The sequence below is a fragment of the Helianthus annuus genome, chromosome 3 (assembly GCF_002127325.2).
Source record: "Helianthus annuus cultivar XRQ/B chromosome 3, HanXRQr2.0-SUNRISE, whole genome shotgun sequence".
Lineage (NCBI taxonomy): Eukaryota > Viridiplantae > Streptophyta > Magnoliopsida > Asterales > Asteraceae > Helianthus > Helianthus annuus.
The window spans coordinates 167770369-167791702 of NC_035435.2; the positions used below are offsets into that span (position 1 = coordinate 167770369).

Here is a 21334-nt window from a genome sequence, read left to right on the forward strand (position 1 = left end):
ATAAAGAGCACGGTTGAGTTTACACACATAGTTGGGTCGGTTTAAGTCTTCAAAACCCGGCGGTTGTTCCATAAAAATGGTTTCGGTGAGATGGCCATTGAGAAAAGCGTTATTGACATCTAATTGCCGAAGGGACCATTTGTTAATAGTGGCGAGGCTAAGAACAACCCGAATAGTGGAAGACTTAACAACTGGACTAAAGGTATGAGAGAAGTCTAGACCCGGTATTTGAGTGAATCCTTGAGCCACAAGACGTGCTTTGTAGCGATCAATGAATCCATTTGATTTATATTTGATTCTATAAATCCATTTAGAACCAATGATGTTGGTGCTAGCGGGTCGAGGAACAAGAGTCCAAGTTTGATTGGCATGAAGAGCATTTAGTTCGTCATGCATTGCTTGAATCCATTTAGGATTTTTGAGAGCGGTTTTGATGCCTTTAGGAATGTGGGAAGAGAATAAAGAGTGATGTAGAGGATGAGTGGTGGTTTGAGAGAGATTAGCAAAGTGTTTGGGTTTGAAGATCCCGTCCTTTGCACGAGTAGTCATGGGATGAGAGTTAATGGGTTGATTGTTGGTGGAGGTTGTGGTTGTGGTTGTGGTTGTGGATGATGCGGATGGTAGGGAGCTTTGTGGGTCGGGTGGTGGGGAGTTTGGTGGGCTTGAGTGAGTAGAGGGTGAGGGGGCCGTGGGTAGAGGGACGGATGGTGGGCTGGGTGGAGAGGAGCGAGATGGGCTTGATGTGTTTGTTGGGCTGGATAAGGGTGAGGGAAGTGGACTGTTGGGAGGTTCAGCGAGAGGGTGAGGGGTGGTATGTCATCACAAAAAGGTGTGGTTGGTTTGGGTGGGTTAGAGGATTTTGGTATTGTTGGTGAGGGTGTTTGAGGGTTGGTAGGAGTGGGTATGTGTTCCTCAAAATTGGTAATGGGTAGGTTAGTATTGTTGGTTGATGTCGAATTTTGGTGAAAAGGGACGATGTCATCATCAAATTTTGCATGTCGGGTTGTGTAGATACAACCCGATGTTGGTTCAAGACACCGAAAACCTTTATACTTAGGATTATAACCAATGAATATGCATGGAGCACTTCTTGGTTGAAGTTTATTTTTTGTGTAGTCTCTAAGGTAGGGAAAAACAAGACAACCAAAAATACGCATGTTTGAGTAAGTGGGTGGTTGGTTGAACAAAACTTCAAATGGAGATTTATCGTCAAGAAGTTTTGTGGGTAGGCAATTTATAATATAGGTGGCGGAGGTGAAGGCATCAAACCATAGGTTGGGTGGGGCTTTGGCATTGAACACCATAGCTAGACCGGTTTCGGTTATGTGACGGTGTTTTCGCTCGGCCCTCCCATTTTGTTCGGGTGTGTGAGGGCACGATAAGCGATGATGTATACCATGTTGTTTAAAACATGTTTGCACTTGATGATTGGTGAATTCGGTGCCACCATCACTTTGAAAAGCTTTAACATTAGATGAAAATTGATTTTAAACAAATGTTAAAAAAAGTGGTGAGGATGGTGAAGAATTCGGACTTGGATTTTGAAGGATAGAACCAAGTGAAGCGGGAATAGTCATCGATGAAGATGACATAGTATCGATAGCCATCCGTGGAGAGCACGGGTGCGGGTCCCCAAAGGTCACAATGGATGAGGTCCAAAACATGTTGTGCACGTTTCGGATTTTCAATAAATGGTAGATGTTTTGCTTTTGATAATTCACAAGACTCACATAGTCCTGGTTTAGGTAATATAGATGTAACAAAAACACGACCAAGTTTGTTTAAGGTAGAAATTGTATCAAAAGAAACATGTCCTAGTCGACTATGCCATTTATTGAAAGAAGCACGAAGGTGCGATGCGGAAAGCGCAGTAAGGAGAGACTTGTGACCTTGGGTAAGAACATAGAGACCATTTTCGCACGTGCCTTTAGCTAGTACCTCTGTTGTTTTTCGGTCCTGGATTTGAAAAAAAAATATTAGAAAACAACACATCAATCGGAGAATCATTCGTTAATCTACTAATTGAGAGGAGATTTTTTGTAAGATTTGGAACAACTAAAACATTTTTTAATGTTATCGAATCATGTAATTTAGTGTTTCCAATATGAGAAACGGGTGATGATTTTCCGTTACTAAAAGTAACACGAATGTTACCATTGTGGGACTTAGAATTGTGAAAACCATGAATTGAGGGTAACATATTGTAACATCACGTAAAAACGTGTCCAATTATACATAGACACGTGTCCTAAACCCCGGTGATGTGAAAGATTGAGTTTAAGGGACTAAAGTTGACAACAAGTGAAAATATGCAAACAAAAGGACTAAAAGTGTCAATATGCCAAACTTGAGCCTCTGAATGACCACACGTGAAGAAAATATTCTTAATGGGGTGATTGATTGGATATGCGAAGCCGTTTGTGAAAATAATCGGAAGATTATAAATTACAAGGGTTAAAAGTGTCAATATATCAATTCTGACCTCTGAGTGGCCTTTTAACGAAACCGAGGCTTCGTAATATTCAAATATGCTCCCGAGAATGTGTGATAAAAATTTCACGTGATTCTGAGATCGTTAAGCATGTTTTCTAAACTTTGGGCTAAAAGCGTCAACTTGATGAAACTTGCATTTACAAAGGAATTTAACGAACCCGAGACTAACAAAGTTTGTTTGCACATCCTTGGGCTCCAACAAATTAACTACAAGGGCCTTGATTGCCAAAAATGAAGTTGAAAAGGGTTTAAAACGTTCAGGGGTTGAAACTGCCAAGTTTTAAACTTGTTTTGCCAGTTTTCCCGGTCCACGCGGCCCGCGTAAGACCCCCTTAAATCTTACGTGGCCCGCCTCAGTGTGCCAGATGCAGAAAATGACCTGCATGTGCGGGTTTGGTCAGTTCCACCGCCTTAGCCTAGTTTTTAACGACCTAGGGGCTGTAAGTCGGTTCAAATTAATAGGTAGGATACCTGGGGTGATCCTATGGCCCTCAAAAACACCTGGAAGTAATCCTAAAGCATCCAAATTAGTATAAATAAGGGCATAGTCTTGTGTTCTTGGCACATCACTTGCAACAAGCTTCACTAAGGACTTGCTCTGGAGCTCTCAGCAGTAACAAGTGGACTTGAAGTGTAGAAAAGATTGCTAGGACCATTAGTAAGCTTCTAATTACCCCTTTAAGTTGTTTAATAAGTTTAATTACTTAAAAGTCAAACTTAGTGCTTAATTAGTTTGACTTTCGTTTTTACATGTGACTTAACCACTGATCAAATTGAAAGTGGTTATGAAACCACATTAGCATAGGTGATTAACCCCTAAAAGGGTGTCTCCTAATTATCTCGTTTGACTGATTAAATGTCGGGTCAAAGTAGTTTGACAAAAAGTCAAACTGGACAGAAATGACAAAAATGATTCTAATTAATAAACCAGAGGTTCTAAATTATATTATAACATTCTAACGACTCGGTAATGACTATATAAACATGTTTTATCAGTCCTAATCCGACAATTAATCGTCTAAGGGCAGATTATAACCGAAAGTCGCAAAAGCTTGACTTTTGCTATGACTTTCAATTCTGACCCATTCAAGCTTATTTCTTCCATGTTTTAAGCTTCCATTAGGACCATATTACATTGTAGTATAACTCTCTGAAGTTATATTGCATGGTGCCTAATCGTTTGTAATTTATGCTCTTAATCGTAATTATGCTCATTAATGCCTAAAACGCCCTTTTTGCATAAAACCGAGATTTTTAGCAATATGAATGGACTAAAACCTTTGCTACTGATATTTAGACATGTCCCGAAAGTTTGACATCAGTTTGAGGTCTAGAATGGGAGTTATGCTTAATAGCGTAATTAAGGGACTTCTTAGTAATTAAAAAGCGTAATTAGCATAAGGCCCATCTAAACCCGATTTTCGACACCAATCTTTTTACCTACTGATATTAAATAATATTTTGGAACTTTTGAAAATTTTTAATTATTTTTAGGCTGAGCTTAACATAAGATTATAGCCTAATTTCGGTAATTACCGGTTTTACCCTTTTCATTCATAAATTGAGTTTTACATCACATTTTGAAGCCAAACTTTTTGCTACTGATTCCAAATGATAAATATAATATTTTGAACCTTATAAACTGACCAAAATATCAAATTTCCTATTTTTACCATATTAGCCCTTTAAATCGCATATTAGGCGTTTTTAGCACCTAGTATGGGTCAAAACTATATTTATCATTTAAAACCCATAACTGTCACACCCCGATTTCCACGTGTCTCACCGGTGGGCCCGGTGGGGGATTACCGTGACGATGTTGGCAACAATATAGTCAAACCACACAATTATATAATGCACAGCGGAAGCTTAAGATAAATATATAAACTTCAACCTCTGGTTGTAATATCAAATGTATTACAGAAGTTGAATATATCCACAGCGGATCAAAAGTAATAATAAAATATTGTTCATTCAGATGCAGCATCGAGTTTGCGAGACTATGTATGATGCTTAGGACGCCTATACCAGCCCATTTCGTATAGTACCTGCACTTAATCTTTTTGGGGAAAATACGTCAGTTTACACTGGTAAATACATTCAACTGACACATTTGAAAATGTTTATTAAAATTGATTTGAATGCACAAGGCACAAACTCTTTTATAACTTGGGAAAATTATTAAAATCTTGTGAACGTTTTACATGTTCTTTTATGCGTTCAGTAGCCCGGGTCGTGCCGGGTTAAAGATTTATAGACACACCACATTGCGTAAAACCGTAGTATAAAAACCAACGGCTACGTCTTTTAATTTAATGTCGACAATATATACCGGGTGTACGCCTACACCGGGATGTCGATGGTCGTGGCCATTTCGTAAAATGATGCCAAGGATATCCGGGACAACGGTCATTAAACCCCCCAAAGGCTTTTAAGAAACAAAACTGTTTAAATGAGCCGATCATATTATTTAATTATCCACCTAAGCGATGGAAGAATATAATGCTCAATCAAGCGGTATTAATATACCGTAACCCAAGCCCATATAGGGGAAATAAGTTAAAGTATTTACCTTTGCAAGTATATTTCCTTAATTTGGATTAAATCACCGATAGCTTTTACTGGGGCTCCTAATCTGGAACGAAGGTTTTAATTAACCTCTTAGAATCCTAACGAGTCGTTATAATGGCCGTAGCCTAGACCAGTTGGTTCCGATATATATAGATATGGTTTAATCGCGCGAAAAGGCGAAAACCGAGAATGGAGTGTGATTCTGACCCAACAAGTTCAGAGACTTGTTTTATATGGGTTTATGGTTCACACTCTGGATTTTGGGGTTCAAATAATATAATTTGACCCGTATCGGCTAATTTATGAAAACTAGTTTCATAAGCCGAACCGTGCGCGCAATAGGCGAAACGGTTAACCATGAGAGTCGTACGCTTATTTCCTAAGTCAATATGCCTTAAAGAGGTTGTGGTATCAGTAGGATACCTTCCGTGATGCCCGTAACGAGTTTAAGTTAATATTATGCCCCGTAGGGGCTTTTCGGTCAATTTAAAGACTTTAAAAAGGGCTTTTCGAGTTCTACAGGAAATCTGAGTTTCCCGTACAGCTTATAAAGCTTAAAATACTTTATTTATTATTTGGAACCAGTAGCAACTGGAATCGGGTCAAAAGACCTTGTAGAACTCATGTTTTGGCCGAAAAGGGCATATTCGGTATTTACCGAACCGTAGCCATAACCGCATGTTATGAGCAAGGTAAAATTTATTAAAAATCTTTAAAATTCCCAAAATATTATTCTAATACAGTGGGTAAGAGTTTTGGTGACGAAATCTTGGTTTAGATAGGCGTTATGCTAATTGCGCCGTTTATTACAAAAGTTTATTTTAATTGCGCTAATTAGCATAACTCTCATTCTAGACCTCGGATTGACGTGAAACTTTAAGGACATGCTTATAATTTATTAAGCAAGGTTCTGGTCCATTCACGTATCCGAAATACTCGTTTTATTTTCAAAATGGCGTTACGGTCAACTTTTAGGCGATTAACGGAAATGCGTAAAAGACTCGGATAACTCATGAACCGATCACAGAGGTTTATACCATCATGTAACCTGGTCCTAAGAGAGTCCTAAGGTATATCTATACCTCACTAAAACGGGTCAGAACTGAAGTCAATGCAAAAGTCAAACTTTTGCGACATTCGGCTCCGAACCGGTTCAATATAGCAAACGGTCGATTCAAACGAGCGCAAACAAGTTTATATACTTATTATCATGTTTTATGATTGTCAAAACAGGTTCCATAGCATGTACATTACAGATTATGCATAAATCGCTAAAATAGCTTTCTGTTGACTTTTTAACCGCACGTTTGACTCGATATTTGACATAGTTAGAGTGGTGATCAGGGGGAACCCTTTTAGAGGTTTATTACCCACATAATTACCTACTCAAAACTACTTTTGATCCGTCATAAGACTGAACCATTTGCAAGTTATTGTAATGACAACCGTTAGTTACGACGGTTGTGTTTATAAGCTATAACTATGGAAATGTATGACCAAAATGGTTATGAACGACTTACAGAAGTGGTATCTTGCTTAGAGAGCAGAAATGGATGCTTGGGAGCTTAGAATGATAAGGAGATGAGTTGTTTGAGGTGTGGTGAACTTATGAGCCAATGTGGCTATTTATAGTGTTCAAAAGCCTTCAAGAGCATCACAACTCAGTCTACATTTGATCATGGATCATGGGCAGGTGTCCCTAAGTGATATGGGTCGAGTAGGGGGCACCCATGCTCCATTAATTGGTTGTTTGGTCGTTCAATATGCTCAAAAGGCAAGATGTTACAACTTTCTGCATCTGGGCGTCCCACGCGGCCCGCATGGGAGTTCCATGCCATTTTAATGCGGGTCGCCTAAGATCCAAATAACAGGCGCGTATAATAGGAGGCTCGCGGCCCGCCTCAACTTAGCCCTAACCTTCACGCGGGTCGCGAGAGGTTATAAATTCAGAAATTTTAAATCTTTTGTCATGATTGCGAAATCCTGGTAATTAATAACGAAATCTTTCGTAATGATTTACCTGACCTTTCGGGTTTGAAGGGGTAATTTTGCGGTTTGGCCCTCGGTTATTTACCGATAGGGGCCTCGTGTTATTTACCCGCGTTGTTAAGTCCCCGATTAGTTTATTAATTATTTAGAAAGCCTTAACTTTCATTATTGACGCTTTTAACCTTTCTCCTACGAATTCGATCGTAACTTTCTCGTTTCATAACGAAACTTCGCGAAATTTATATATTATATTTTAGTGAGTGTATAATACCGTTACAAAGCCTTGGGAACGTTAAAGGGTCACTCAGAGGTATAATTAAACATGTTGACACGGTTAACCCCTGTAGCTTGTAATCTCTCACTTTCTTTCGCGTTTCGCTTCTGTACGATCTATGATTTATTCGTTTGAAGGTTCAAGCATTATTTAGGGTTACTATACAGTATATTTACCCTTGTTGACATTTATAACCCTCGAATTTATATACTTTCAAGGTTTGTCAAAATTAGTCCTTTATTCATTATAGATGCCACGTGTAATCAAATGACACGTGTTAACACATCATAGGACACAAAAATTCGAGGTGTTACAATAACCCACTGATGTTTTAAGATAATTTACATAATATTACAGTAAGTTAAAGTTTTAAACTCATAAACCTATTTTTAGCTTTTAAAAGTCTATGTAAAATTTCCAAAATGCCCTTACGGTGCATAATTGGTCATAAAAGGTGTATTTTTCATATATTAAGTATCTTAGTGAAATGACTTAATAAAATGCATGTTTTTACTAATCTAATCAGACCTGGAACTCAGTTTTATAAATAAACTTTTTTTATAAGCATCAAAATTACCAAAATGCCCTTATAGGACTTATTTTGGTTTAATTTGCTTTTGGGCATAAATGTTGATATGCTACTGTTATATTAACATATTTTGAGCATAATAATGATTAAGACCTGTTTATAACTTGTCCGGTTACCCGTTATGCATTTACGCGTTCGAAACGGCTTACGTGACTAGTTTACGTAAAATAGCCGAAACGGGCTTAACTTTGTCATAAAACCTCATTTTTCCAGAATGTGTTTAGTTTACCCATACTATACAAGTATCCAAGCTTGTCGGGTCTAAATCACATTCTATCTCGGTCTCCGCTTAATCTACCGGTTAGGTCCGTAAGGTTTCTTTCTAGCTAGTCGGTCTAAGTCTTTGACTTAAGGAAAAACCCGTTAGCATCTTAATAGATAATTAAACCTTCTATACAGATTTATAGCTTCCGGTAAAAAGTGCCTTTCAGGGACTTTAGGGATTTACTGCTACATCAGGTAAATACTTTTAACTTATTTTTCCCTATACGGGCTTGGGATACGGTATATTAATACCGCTTGGTCGGGTATGGGATTATTATGTCGGATTGTGATTTAATAAATCCGCATAACCCGTTTTAATCTGTATTGTTTGATAACATAAACATTTGGGGGTTAACGACCGTGTCCTGGATATCCTTGGCTCATTTAAGTTATTAATGGCCACGACCTATGCACGGGGTGCAGGCATGCACCCGACAGATGTAAATGCTAAATATTAATTTACCCGCAAGTTGGGGATAACTCCTCTGTGGGTTCTATAAGTGGTGAGTCAGTTAATCATGTCCGGCTTACAAACCGGCCCCACATGTATGACAAGCATGTAAAACTGTATACAAGATTTTAATAAGATTGTCCCAAGTTAATAAGGATTTGTGCCTTGTGCATCTAAACCAATTTTCTTAAATGTTTTCAAAACGAGTCAGTTAAATTGTATTTACCAGTGTATACTGACGTATTTTCCTAAAGATTGAATTGACAGGTACTTCTCGTAATAGGCTGGAGCTATATAGGGTGTTATAGAGGATCTTGCAAATCCCAATAGATACCCGGAGTCTGTAGTTTTTGTTTTCTTGTACTTTATGATCCGCCTGTGGATCTTATTACATTCCAGTCTGTATTATTCATGTACTCGAACAACGACAGACAGTATGGTTTGTAATAGTTTATTTACCCAGCCTTCCGCTGTGCTATATTATTGTGTGTGTTGACAATGATGATATCAATTACGTCACGATACTCCCCGCCGGGCCCACCGGTAATACGTGGAATATTGGGGTGTGACAGGTTGGTATCAGAGCCAACATTGAGCGAATTAAACACTAACCTTTTGTGTTTAATCTCAATGACACAATAAGCACATTCCTTAGACTCTCGAGTCTAGGCAAAAGACCTAGGGTGCATCTTTATCTTTCCTTTGCTATTATTCTGTTTTGTTTTATTTTGTTTTCTTGTTTCAACAGGAAGCTTACCATCATGCCTCCAAGACTAAGAGGACGTGGCAAGGGTCCCATGCGTGGAGGACCGTCATCTGCAGGACCATCTCACAGACGCACTCCATCGGCGTCTTTTTCCACCTCCGACTCCCGCGATATGTGGGGTCAACCCTTCGAGCCGGCAAGACACTCAGTCTCGCTCAGCTCTTCGCCATCTTTTCATCCATCTTTCGGACCATTTGCTCCAAATGAGCCCGAACACTCGCACCATTCGGACCAATCTCACCATTCGCATGAATCATACCCACCGCATAACTCTTTGCAATCTCATTCATTTCATCATTCCGAATCCCCCTACTCTCCAAGACAATTCAACCCAGCCGACTATGTGAACGACTTCCTTGGCTATAACCCATTGGGCCCTGAGGATCATTTCTCTCAGGAAATGGAGATGGATGATGATCCCGACCCGGAGATGCAAACAGGGACCCCGGGCCACCCTATCAGCATATCTAGTGGGTCTCCATTTCAGGGATCTCCTTACCGTCGACCCGACTCCTTCCAAGAGAGGATGGCTACCTATGACTGGTTCTTTACTCCATCTTATCATAGCTCTCCGGCTCAATCACCTTTAGATGATCCTCAACTTCAAGCTGTCTCACCACCACCACTCCCGGTAGAGGAGCCACCACAGCAGCCACCGCAACCACCTCCCGAACCTCCGAGGCGAAGGAGGAACGCCCGCATGTTCGTAAGAGGAGGACCCCGTTTCTTCTCCTCGTGGATCGAGTTCCTATCCCCCTATTCCAGAGGACCCTCAGTTGGGTGGGCCCTCAAACGCGGCACCGGAGGATAATCCTCCGCAAGCTTCTTATGCACCACCTATGCCGCCTGTGGGATTTGATAACCCAATTCCGACGTACCCAGGTTCTTCCGGGTATAATCCTTATGGAGACCCGTCGGGATATCCATTGGGCTATGGAACTCATGACCCATATCTTACGGCTGCGCAGTATCACCACCTTTATCCTTCTACTTACCCTCCTATGCCTCCAACTGACTACCCAATTCAGGGTTATCAGTATCCTCCGTATCAGCCACCTCCTTCCCAGCAACTACAGCAACAAAATCAGGAAATCTTAGAGAGGTTGGATAAGGTTGAGCATAAAACTAAGAAGAACAAGGAGAGGCATACTAGCTTCATGAAAGGCCTCGCCAACCTTATCAAGGGGAAGAAGAAATAGAGGGATGTTTTGTTTCTTGTTTATTGTAATCATGTCCCTGCGTGGACATTTGTTTGATTTCTGTATCAAGTCCCTGCGTGGACTTATTTTCATTCCTGTATACCCCTGCGCGGGTAGTTTGTCTTTTCTTAAGTCCCGTTTAGGGCGGTTGTATTCGTTTTCTTCGTAATGAAGTTTTAACTTTGGTTTTAATTGTGTATTTTATTACACCATGTTATTTCCTTTCAATTTATAATTGATCTGCCAAAGAAACTCTTAGAGGTATAACCTAGCCAAAGTATTAATTGGCTATGATGATACAACCTTTTTAAGATAGCAAATCTCAGTTAACATCTGAAAATATGTTAACATTCCTAGCTGTGCGGTGCGAGAAACCACACAAGCTTCCAAAAGGTACTTGGACCCTTCCAAGTCACATAAAGCCAAAGTGATCACTACGAATCCTCGCTAGCAAACATCAGTGTGATATATACACCAAGACATCCATTGAGATGCAGGCTTTAAGCAAAGGTGTAGAATGACAATGAAAGTACGATTCATAAACTTCTTGTCAAAAAGGCAATGAACTTTGTTCAGACCTTAAAAGATCACCGATTTTTTGAGATCGTTAGTTAGAATCTCAACTCGTCCTTGTGACAAGCTTCCTAGCTATATAAATGTCTTTCGAGACGAGTTTAATGATAAGTAAAATGTCTTTTATGACATTGGCAGTTGTGGAATTTCTATTTTCCCCTGCCCAGTAATATGAAGAATAATGCATTTTATTAGCTTTAAGTTATTATGATTTGAAATGGTCTAAATGGTTTAATAATGCCATGACTAATGAATCATCAATGTGATGGACTTATATGTAATTTAAATTACTATCATTGTCTATATTATAGCATTCAGAAATGGCTGACTCAGACGAAGTAAGCAGTCATCCAGCACAGGACAATACCAACATTACGGGTGCAGAACTAAAAGCTATGATCACCGCTGCAGTTTCTCAAGCGGTAGATGCTAAGTTTAAGGAGCCGAGTGTTGTTCGGTCACAAACTCACTCGAAAACTCATTCTCAATCTCACACCCATAAGAAGACTGAGTCCCTACACTCGTCTAACCAGGATAGTGTACCTAAGAGGCAGGTTGTCCTCGAACCTACTCTTAGGCATGCTAAAGGTTGCACCTACAAATATTTTGTTTCCTGTAAGCCACGAGACTTTACAGGAGAAAAAGGGGCGATAGACTGTATGAAGTGGTTGGATGAGATGGAAACCGTTATAGATATTAGCGGTTGCGCTAAGGAAGATGTAGTCATGTTTGTCTCTCAGTCCTTTAAGGGCGATCCCTTACGTGGTGGAAGGCGCTTGTACAATCCACTGGGAAAGTGCGTTTGTATAATCTCTCGTGGGAGAAGTTTGTCGATCTGGTTAAGGACACTTATTGTCCTCAGCACGAAGTAGAGCGCGTAGAGACTGATTTCCTCACCCTCGTGATGAAGGATCTAGACTGCAGATCCTATGTGACAAGTTTTAATTCCATGTCCAGGTTGGTACCATATTTAGTCACCCCTGAGCCGAAGCGCATCGCGCGTTTTATTGGTGGTTTGGCCCCTGAGATTAAAGGAAATGTGAAGGCTTCTAAGCCAACCACCTATAGATCTGTTGCGGATCTGTCATTATCCCTCACTTTGGATATTGTGAGGAGTAGGGCGAAGAAAAATTCGGAAGAAGGGAAGAGGAAGAGAGAGGATGATCAGTCCTCTCAGCCGAATAAGAAAGGAAAGAGGAACTTTGGTTCCAAGAAAGGGCAGACTGGTGACAAGCCCAGGTGCAAGACTTGCCATAAGAGGCATTTTGGCAAGTGTAACCGGGAACCACAGGCCAAACCGTGTGGGATTTGCAAGAAGAAAGGGCACAAGTCTGTTGAGTGCCGAAACATCAAGGATGCAACCTGTTATGGTTGCAATGAAAAGGGGCATATCAAGACCAATTGCCCCAAGAATGCGAAAAAGCCTGAAGAGGCTAAGAAGAACAATGCCCGAGTGTTCCAGATGCAGGCACGGGAAGCGGTGACCGATGATAACGTCATAACAGGTACCTTCCTCATCAATAATATTTATGCTAGAGTCTTATTTGATTCCGGTGCTGATAAGTCCTTTGTAGATCATAAGTTCTGTAAGTTATTGAAATTGCCTATTAAGACTCTAGACATAAAATATGAGGTAGAACTCGCTGATGGTACCTTAGAATCCGCCTCAACTCTTCTTGATGGATGTTCAATATCCATTAAGAACCATTCTATCCCGCTGTCCCTCCTGCCAATGAAATTGGCTGGGTTTGATATAGTTTTAGGCATGGATTGGTTGTCGCATAACCAAGCCCAAATTGCCTGTGATAAAAAGCTTATCATTATCAAAACCCCCTCTGGTGAGTCAATCACTATCCAAGGAGACACACAATATGGGTTGCCAAGCAACGTGTCTATTCTTAAAGTATCCCAGTGTTTGAAGGGTGGATGTGTCATTTACATGGCACAAGTGTCGGTGAATGATCCAAAACCGAAGATTGAGGACATCCTAATTATTTCAGAGTATCCTGATGTCTTTCCTGACGAATTACCTGGATTACCTCCTGAGAGGCAAGTAGAATTCAGGATCGACATTCTCCCTGGATCTGCGCCTATCGCGCGAGCTCCGTATCGCCTAGCGCCTACCGAAATGAAAGAGCTCAGAACTCAACTGGATGAGTTATTGGAAAAAGGTTTCATTCAACCCAGCTCTTCGCCTTGGGGAGCTCCAATTCTGTTTGTGAAAAAGAAGGATGGATCAATGCGCTTATGCATTGATTACCGTGAACTGAATAAGGTAACAATCAAGAATCGTTATCCTTTACCCAGGATCGATGACTTGTTCGATCAACTCCAAGGAGCGAGTTACTTCTCAAAGATAGATTTGAGATCTGGGTATCATCAACTTAAGGTTCGAACCGAAGATGTTCCGAAGACGGCATTCAGAACAAGATATGGACACTTCGAGTTCTTAGTGATGCCTTTTGGGCTCACTAATGCGCCTGCAGCATTCATGGACCTCATGAATAGAGTCTGCAAACCATATTTAGATAAGTTTGTCATTGTTTTTATAGATGACATACTTATCTACTCGCGTAGCCAAGTGGAGCATGAAAAGCACCTTCGATGTATTTTAGAACTGCTTCGACAGGAGAAGTTATATGCCAAATTCTCTAAGTGTGAATTTTGGCTTCGCAAAGTCCAGTTCCTTGGACATGTGGTTAGTGAACACGGTATTCAAGTAGATCCTGCCAAAGTAGAGGCTGTAATGAATTGGGAAGCGCCTAAGACACCTACAGAAATTCGCAGCATTCTGGGTTTAGCAGGATATTATAGGAGATTCATTGAGAACTTCTCAAGAATAGCTGCACCATTGACTTCCTTGACCCGTAAGAATGTGAAATTTGTCTGGGGTCCCAAACAGCAGGAATCTTTCAAGACTTTAAAGCAAAAATTGAGCAACGCTCCGGTTTTGTCACTACCAGAAGGAGTTGAAGATATTGTGATGCTTCACACACTGGCATGGGGTGTGTACTTATGCAGAGGGGCAATGTAATTGCCTATGCATCGCGACAGCTAAAGGTGCAAGAAAAGAACTACACCACCCATGATTTGGAATTGGGTGCCGTTGTATTCGCGTTAAAGTTGTGGAGACACTATTTGTATGGGACAAAATGTGTAATCTACTCGGATCACAAAAGTCTCCAACATTTGTTTAGTCAAAAAGAGCTCAATATGAGACAACGTCGTTGGATGGAAACATTAAATGATTATGATTGCGAGATTCGCTACCATCCCGGTAAGGCAAATGTGGTTGCAGATGCTTTAAGCCGAAAAGAAAGAGTTAAGCTGATTAGGATCAATGCAAAGAGCATTGAGTTGAAGAATAATTTGAATGAAAGACTGTTGGCTGCACAAAAAGATGCCATACTGGAAGATAATCTTCCAAATGAAAAGTTAGGTGTATCTGCTGAACAGTTAACACCAAGAAGAGATGGAATTCTTAGAATGAACGGCAGAATTTGGGTTCCTATTCAAGGAGGACTTCGGGATGTGATCCTTCAGGAAGCCCATAATTCCAAGTATTCAGTTCACCCGGGAGGTGACAAGATGTATCAAGATCTAAAGGCAAATTATTGGTGGATAGGTTTAAAGAAATCTATTGCCACCCATGTAGCTAAGTGCCTAACATGCGCTCAGATTAAAGCTGAACATCAAAAGCCATCAGGTCTTCTACAACAGCCGGAACTTCCCACTTGGAAATGGGAAATGGTAACCATGGATTTCATCACCAAGTTACCTAAAACAAGGCACGGAAATGACACTATATGGGTTATAGTTGATAGACTGACGAAGTTAGCTCATTTCTTACCCATCAAGGAGACTCATAGCTCCGATAAGTTAGCCCAGTTGTATGTCGATAAGATTGTAGCTCTTCATGGAGTACCAGTAGCTATTATCTCGGATAGATATACTAGATACACCTCGCATTTTTGGAAAAGTTTCCAATAATCATTGGGCACACGTTTGAATTTTAGTACTACTTACCATCCTCAGACTGATGGTCAGAGTGAGCGTACTATTCAAACCTTAGAAGACATGCTTCGTGCATGTGTTATTGATTTGGGTGGTAGTTGGGATGACCACTTGCCATTGATTGAGTTCTCCTATAACAACAGTTATCATACCAGCATTCAGGCTGCGCCTTTTGAGGCATTATACGGTAGGAAATGCAGAACGCCTGTCTGTTGGGCAGAAGTGGGAGAAGCTCAGATATCTGGACCTGATATAGTCCTTGAGACTACGGACAAGATTGTCCAAATTCGAGATCGCCTAAAAGCTGCCAGGGATAGGCAGAAAAGCTATGCTGACAAGAGGCGAAAACCTCTAAAGTTTGAAATAGGTGATAAAGTGCTGTTAAAAGTATCACCTTGGAAAGGTGTAATGCGTTTTGGTAAAAAGGGCAAGTTGAGCCCTAGATATATCGGACCATTCGAGATCATCGAATGTATCGGCAGTGTAGCATATAGGCTAAGATTGCCAGAGGAGCTGAGTGGAATTCATGACGTGTTCCACGTTTGTAATCTCAAGAAATGTTTAGCCGACGAATCTCTAGCTATGTCTCATAAAGACGTGCAAGTTGATAAAAGCTTGAGATTCATTGAGAAGCCTATAGAAATTGAGGATCGGCAAGTTAAGAAGCTCCGAAGAAAGTATGTATCGATAGTGAAGGTTAAATGGGATGCTCGTAGAGGTCCCGAATATACGTGGGAAGTTGAGTCCACTATGAAACAGAAGTACCCTCACTTGTTCCAGTAAATCTCGGGGTCGAGATTTCTTTTAAGGGAGTGAGGATGTAACACCACGTAAAAACGTGTCCAATTATACATAGACACGTGTCCTAAACCCCGGTGATGTGAAAGATTGAGTTTAAGGGACTAAAGTTGACAACAAGTGAAAATATGCAAACAAAAGGACTAAAAGTGTCAATATGCCAAACTTGAGCCTCTGAATGACCACACGTGAAGAAAATATTCTTAATGGGGTGATTGATTGGATATGCGAAGCCGTTTGTGAAAATAATCGGAAGATTATAAATTACAAGGGTTAAAAGTGTCAATATGTCAATTCTGACCTCTGAGTGGCCTTTTAACGAAACCGAGGCTTCGTAATATTCAAATATGCTCCCGAGAATGTGTCATAAAAATTTCACGTGATTCCGAGATCGTTAAGCATGTTTTCTAAACTTTGGGCTAAAAGCGTCAACTTGATGAAACTTGCATTTACAAAGGAATTTAATGAACCCGAGACTAACGAAGTTTGTTTGCACATCCTTGGGCTCCAAGAAATTAACTACAAGGGCCTTGATTGCCAAAAATGAAGTTGAAAAGGGTTTAAAACGTTCAGGGGTTGAAACTGCCAAGTTTTAAACTTGTTTTGCCAGTTTTCCCGGTCCACGCGGCCCGCGTAAGACCCCCTTAAATCTTACGCGGCCCGCCTCAGTGTGCCAGATGCAGAAAATGACCTGCAGGTGCGGGTTTGGTCAGTTCCACCGCCTTAGCCTAGTTTTTAACGACCTAGGGGCAGTAAGTCGGTTCAAATTAATAGGTAGGACACCTGGGGTGATCCTATGGCCCTCAAAAACACCTGGAAGTAATCCTAAAGCATCCAAATTAGTATAAATAAGGGCATAGTCTTGTGTTCTTGGCACATCACTTGCAACAAGCTTCACTAAGGACTTGCTCCGGAGCTCTCAGCAGTAACAAGTGGACTTGAAGTGTAGAAAAGATTGCTAGGACCATTAGTAAGCTTCTAATTACTCCTTTAAGTTGTTTAATTAGTTTAATTACTTAAAAGTCAAACTTAGTGCTTAATTAGTTTGACTTTCGTTTTGTTTACATGTGACTTAACCACTGATCAAATTGAAAGTGGTTATGAAACCACATTAGCATAGGTGATTAACCCCTAAAAGGGTGTCTCCTAATTATCTCGTTTGACTGATTAAATGTCGGGTCAAAGTAGTTTGACAAAAAGTCAAACTGGACAGAAATGACAAAAATGATTCTAATTAATAAACCAGAGGTTCTAAATTATATTATAACATTCTAACGACTCGGTAATGACTATATAAACATGTTTTATCAGTCCTAATCCGACAATTAATCGTCTAAGGGCAGATTATAACCGAAAGTCGCAAAAGCTTGACTTTTTCTATGACTTTCAATTCTGACCCATTCAAGCTTATTTCTTCTATGTTTTAAGCTTCCATTAGGACCATATTACATTGTAGTATAACTCTGAAGTTATATTGCATGGTGCCTAATCGTTTGTAATTTATGCTCTTAATCGTAATTATGCTCATTAATGCCTAAAACGCCCTTTTTGCATAAAACCGAGATTTTTAGCAATATGAATGGACTAAAACCTTTGCTACTGATATTTAGACATGTCCCGAAAGTTTGACATCAGTTTGAGGTCTAGAATGGGAGTTATGCTTAATAGCGTAATTAAGGGACTTCTTAGTAATTAAAAAGCGTAATTAGCATAAGGCCCATCTAAACCCGATTTTCGACACCAATCTTTTTATCTACTGATATTAAATAATATTTTGGAATTTTTGAAGATTTTTAATTATTTTTAGGCTGAGCTTAACATAAGATTATAGCCTAATTTCGGTAATTACCGGTTTTACCCTTTTCATGCATAAATTGAGTTTTACATAACATTTTGAAGTCAAACTTTTTGCTACTAATTCCAAATGATAAATATAATATTTTGAACCTTATAAACTGACCAAAATATCAGATTTCCTATTTTTACCATATTAGCTCTTTAAATCGCATATTAGGCGTTTTTAGCACCTAGTATGGGTCAAAACTATATTTATCATTTAAAACCCATAACCCACTGATGTTTTAAGTTAATTTACATAATATTACAGTAAGTTAAAGTTTTAAACTCAGAAACCTATTTTTAGCTTTTAAAAGTCTATGTAAAATTTCCAAAATGCCCTTACGGTGCATAATTGGTCATAAAAGGTGTATTTTTCATATATTAAGTATCTTACTGAAATAACTTAATAAAATGCATGTTTTTACTAATCTAATCAGACCTGGAACTCAGTTTTTTAAATAAACTTTTTTTATAAGCATCAAAATTACCAAAATGCCCTTATGGGACTTATTTTGGTTTAATTTGCTTTTGGGCATAAATGTTGATATGCTACTGTTATATTAACATATTTTGAGCATAATAATGATTAAGACCTGTTTATAACTTGTCCGGTTACCCGTTACGCATTTACGCGTTCGAAACGGCTTACGTGACTAGTTTACGTAAAATAGCCGAAACGGGCTTAACTTTGTCATAAAACCTCATTTTTCCAGAATGTGTTTAGTTTACCCATATTATACAAGTATCCAAGCTTGTCGGGTCTAAATCACATTCTATCTCGGTCTCCACTTAATCTACCGGTTAGGTTCGTAAGGTTTCTTTCTAGCTAGTCGGTCTAAGTCTTTGACTTAAGTAAAGACCCGTTAGCATCCTAATAGATAATTAAACCTTCTATACAGATTTATAGCTTCCGGTAAAAAGTGCCTTTCAGGGACTTTAGGGATTTACTGCTACATCAGGTAAATACTTTTAACTTATTTTTCCCTATACGGGCTTGGGATACGGTATATTAATACCGCTTGGTCGGGTATGGGATTATTATGTCGGATTGTGATTTAATAAATCCGCATAACCCGTTTTAATCTGTATTGTTTGATAACATAAACATTTGGGGGTTAACGACCGTGTCCTGGATATCCTTGGCTCATTTAAGTTATTAATGGCCACGACCTATGCACGGGGTGCAGGCATGCACCCGACAGATGTAAATGCTAAATATTAATTTACCCGCAAGTTGGGGATAACTCCTCTGTGGGTTCTATAAGTGGTGAGTCAGTTAATCATGTCCGGCTTACAAACCGGCCCCACATGTATGACAAGCATGTAAAACTGTATACAAGATTTTAATAAGATTGTCCCAAGTTAATAAGGATTTGTGCCTTGTGCATCTAAACCAATTTTCTTAAATGTTTTCAAAACGAGTCAGTTAAATTGTATTTACCAGTGTATACTGACGTATTTTCCTAAAGATTGAATTGACAGGTACTTCTCGTAATAGGCTGGAGCTATATAGGGTGTTATAGGGGATCTTGCAAATCCCAATAGATACCCGGAGTCTGTAGTTTTTGTTTTCTTGTACTTTATGATCCGCCTGTGGATCTTATTACATTCCAGTCTGTATTATTCATGTACTCGAACAACGACAGACAGTATGGTTTGTAATAGTTTATTTACCCAGCCTTCCGCTGTGCTATATTATTGTGTGTGTTGACAATGATGATATCAATTACGTCACGATACTCCCCGCCGGGCCCACCGGTAATACGTGGAATATTGGGGTGTGACACATATGTGTTGTTGCACCTGAGTCAGCGGTCCAATCTAGAGAGTCGGAGGCTACATTGCATTGAGCATGAAAAGCCTCGGCAAGATTGGCATCAAGTGAGACCGATTTTTGGGCAAAAGAGGCGAGTTGAGGGCAAGCACTCGCATAGAGACTGGTTTGGTGACAAAGTTGGCAATGTGGAGGTCTTTTCGTGTAAGAGGGGTTTCGGCCTCTTCCACGAGACGAAGAAGGAGTGCGGGTGTGGGAAGTTTTGGTCGGTTGGACATAGAAAGCGGCTTGGGGAGATTGAGGACCATAGAGTTGTTGAACAAACATCTCTTGATTCTCGGCGTTAGCCAAGAAGTCACGAAATGATGGAGCCGGGTGAATGGTTCTTTGAGAGGTGGAAAAGTTTTCAAACGAGGCGCCGAGTCCACAAAGGAACCAATGGTGTTTGTCCTCATCGGTTATGGGATGACCTATAGCCGAAAGTTGGTCGGCTAAAGCTTTGAACTTTCGAGCGAATCCCGAAACCGAAGAGGTTCCTTTTTGAAGGGTTCGAAGGGAATCTTTGAGAATGTGAATTCGTTCATAGAGGAGTGGCTATAGGAATCGGCAAGGGCTTTCCAAACGGCTTTGGCAGTGGTATGTCCAATGGTTTCGGCCATGGCTTCTTCGGTTAGGGTAGAATTAAGTAGGAGAAGAACTTTCTGATCGGCTATTTGCCATTTCAGAAAATCGGGGTTGACCACAGTTTTGTTGTCGGTTAGAATAGTTTCGGATGGGGAAGGGGTGTCTCCGGTAACATGGCCGAGAAGTTTGAGATAGGAGAGAACCGAAGTAACTTGTTTCTCCCATGTAAGATAATTCGTTGAGGTTAATTTGATGTTAATTAGATGAACAAAGGAGTGGAGAGGGGTTGAAGTTGGATCGGCAGCCATGGGAGAGTTTTGGGAAGGGACCGAAAGAAAAGAAAGAAGAAGATTGCTAGGAGAAAGGATCTTGCAATGTTTAGGCTGATACCATATGAAATCACAATGGCCAACTTGATTTTCATTACAAAGATACAACACTTTAAATACAAGTTACTAGACTAATAATAAGGAGAGAATTACTCATCTAGACTAAGAAACTATTGACTACATAATTACATTGAATACATTGATGAAGAAGGAGGATATTGCTCCATGAAGTATGCTCTAGTTGAAGAAGGAGGATACTGCTCCATGAAATATGCTATAGTCTAATAATTTATTTGTTTTACTTTATTTATTATTGTTTTTTATAATTATTATTGCCCGTTAAATTTTTTTTTCTGGATACCCCTAAATTAATGTCCTAACTCCGCCACTGGCATCTTGCGTGATTTCTGAATCACGTAATCTCATCTTCAGATTAAAGTATATCGTGGGTATAAAAAATCCTAAATCGGATAAGAACTAAAGTTCTTTCCAAGAATAAGATGTTCTTTTCTAGTGAAAATTTAAGGTACAAATAGAGATGATTGAATAAGACCAAATTAAATGAAATATATAGGGCCGAATTAATGATCATGAGAGTTGGAGTGAAACGTCACAACCTTTGGTTGTAACAGTTGTTTTTAGGTTGTAACTGCTACGGTACATTAGCAGTCAATTCAACCATTATCAGTAGTTAAGTTCTAAGTTACTTCTTCGATATTGTTTGCTACTACGGTACAAAATTGATACTAACGTACAAATTTTGATACCTATGTACAACTATTCTGTC

The 21334-nt window shown here is 39.7% G+C and overlaps 1 protein-coding gene across 1 annotated transcript; it reads left to right on the forward strand.

Moving 5' to 3' along the window:
• Positions 1–9392: 9392 nt before the first annotated feature.
• LOC110932529 (bromodomain-containing protein 4B-like) lies at positions 9393–10208 on the forward strand. Its single transcript, XM_022175856.1, has one exon. The coding sequence runs from the start codon at positions 9393–9395 to the stop codon at positions 10206–10208; it is 816 nt and encodes a 271-aa protein (XP_022031548.1).
• The last annotated feature ends 11126 nt before the right edge of the window (positions 10209–21334 follow it).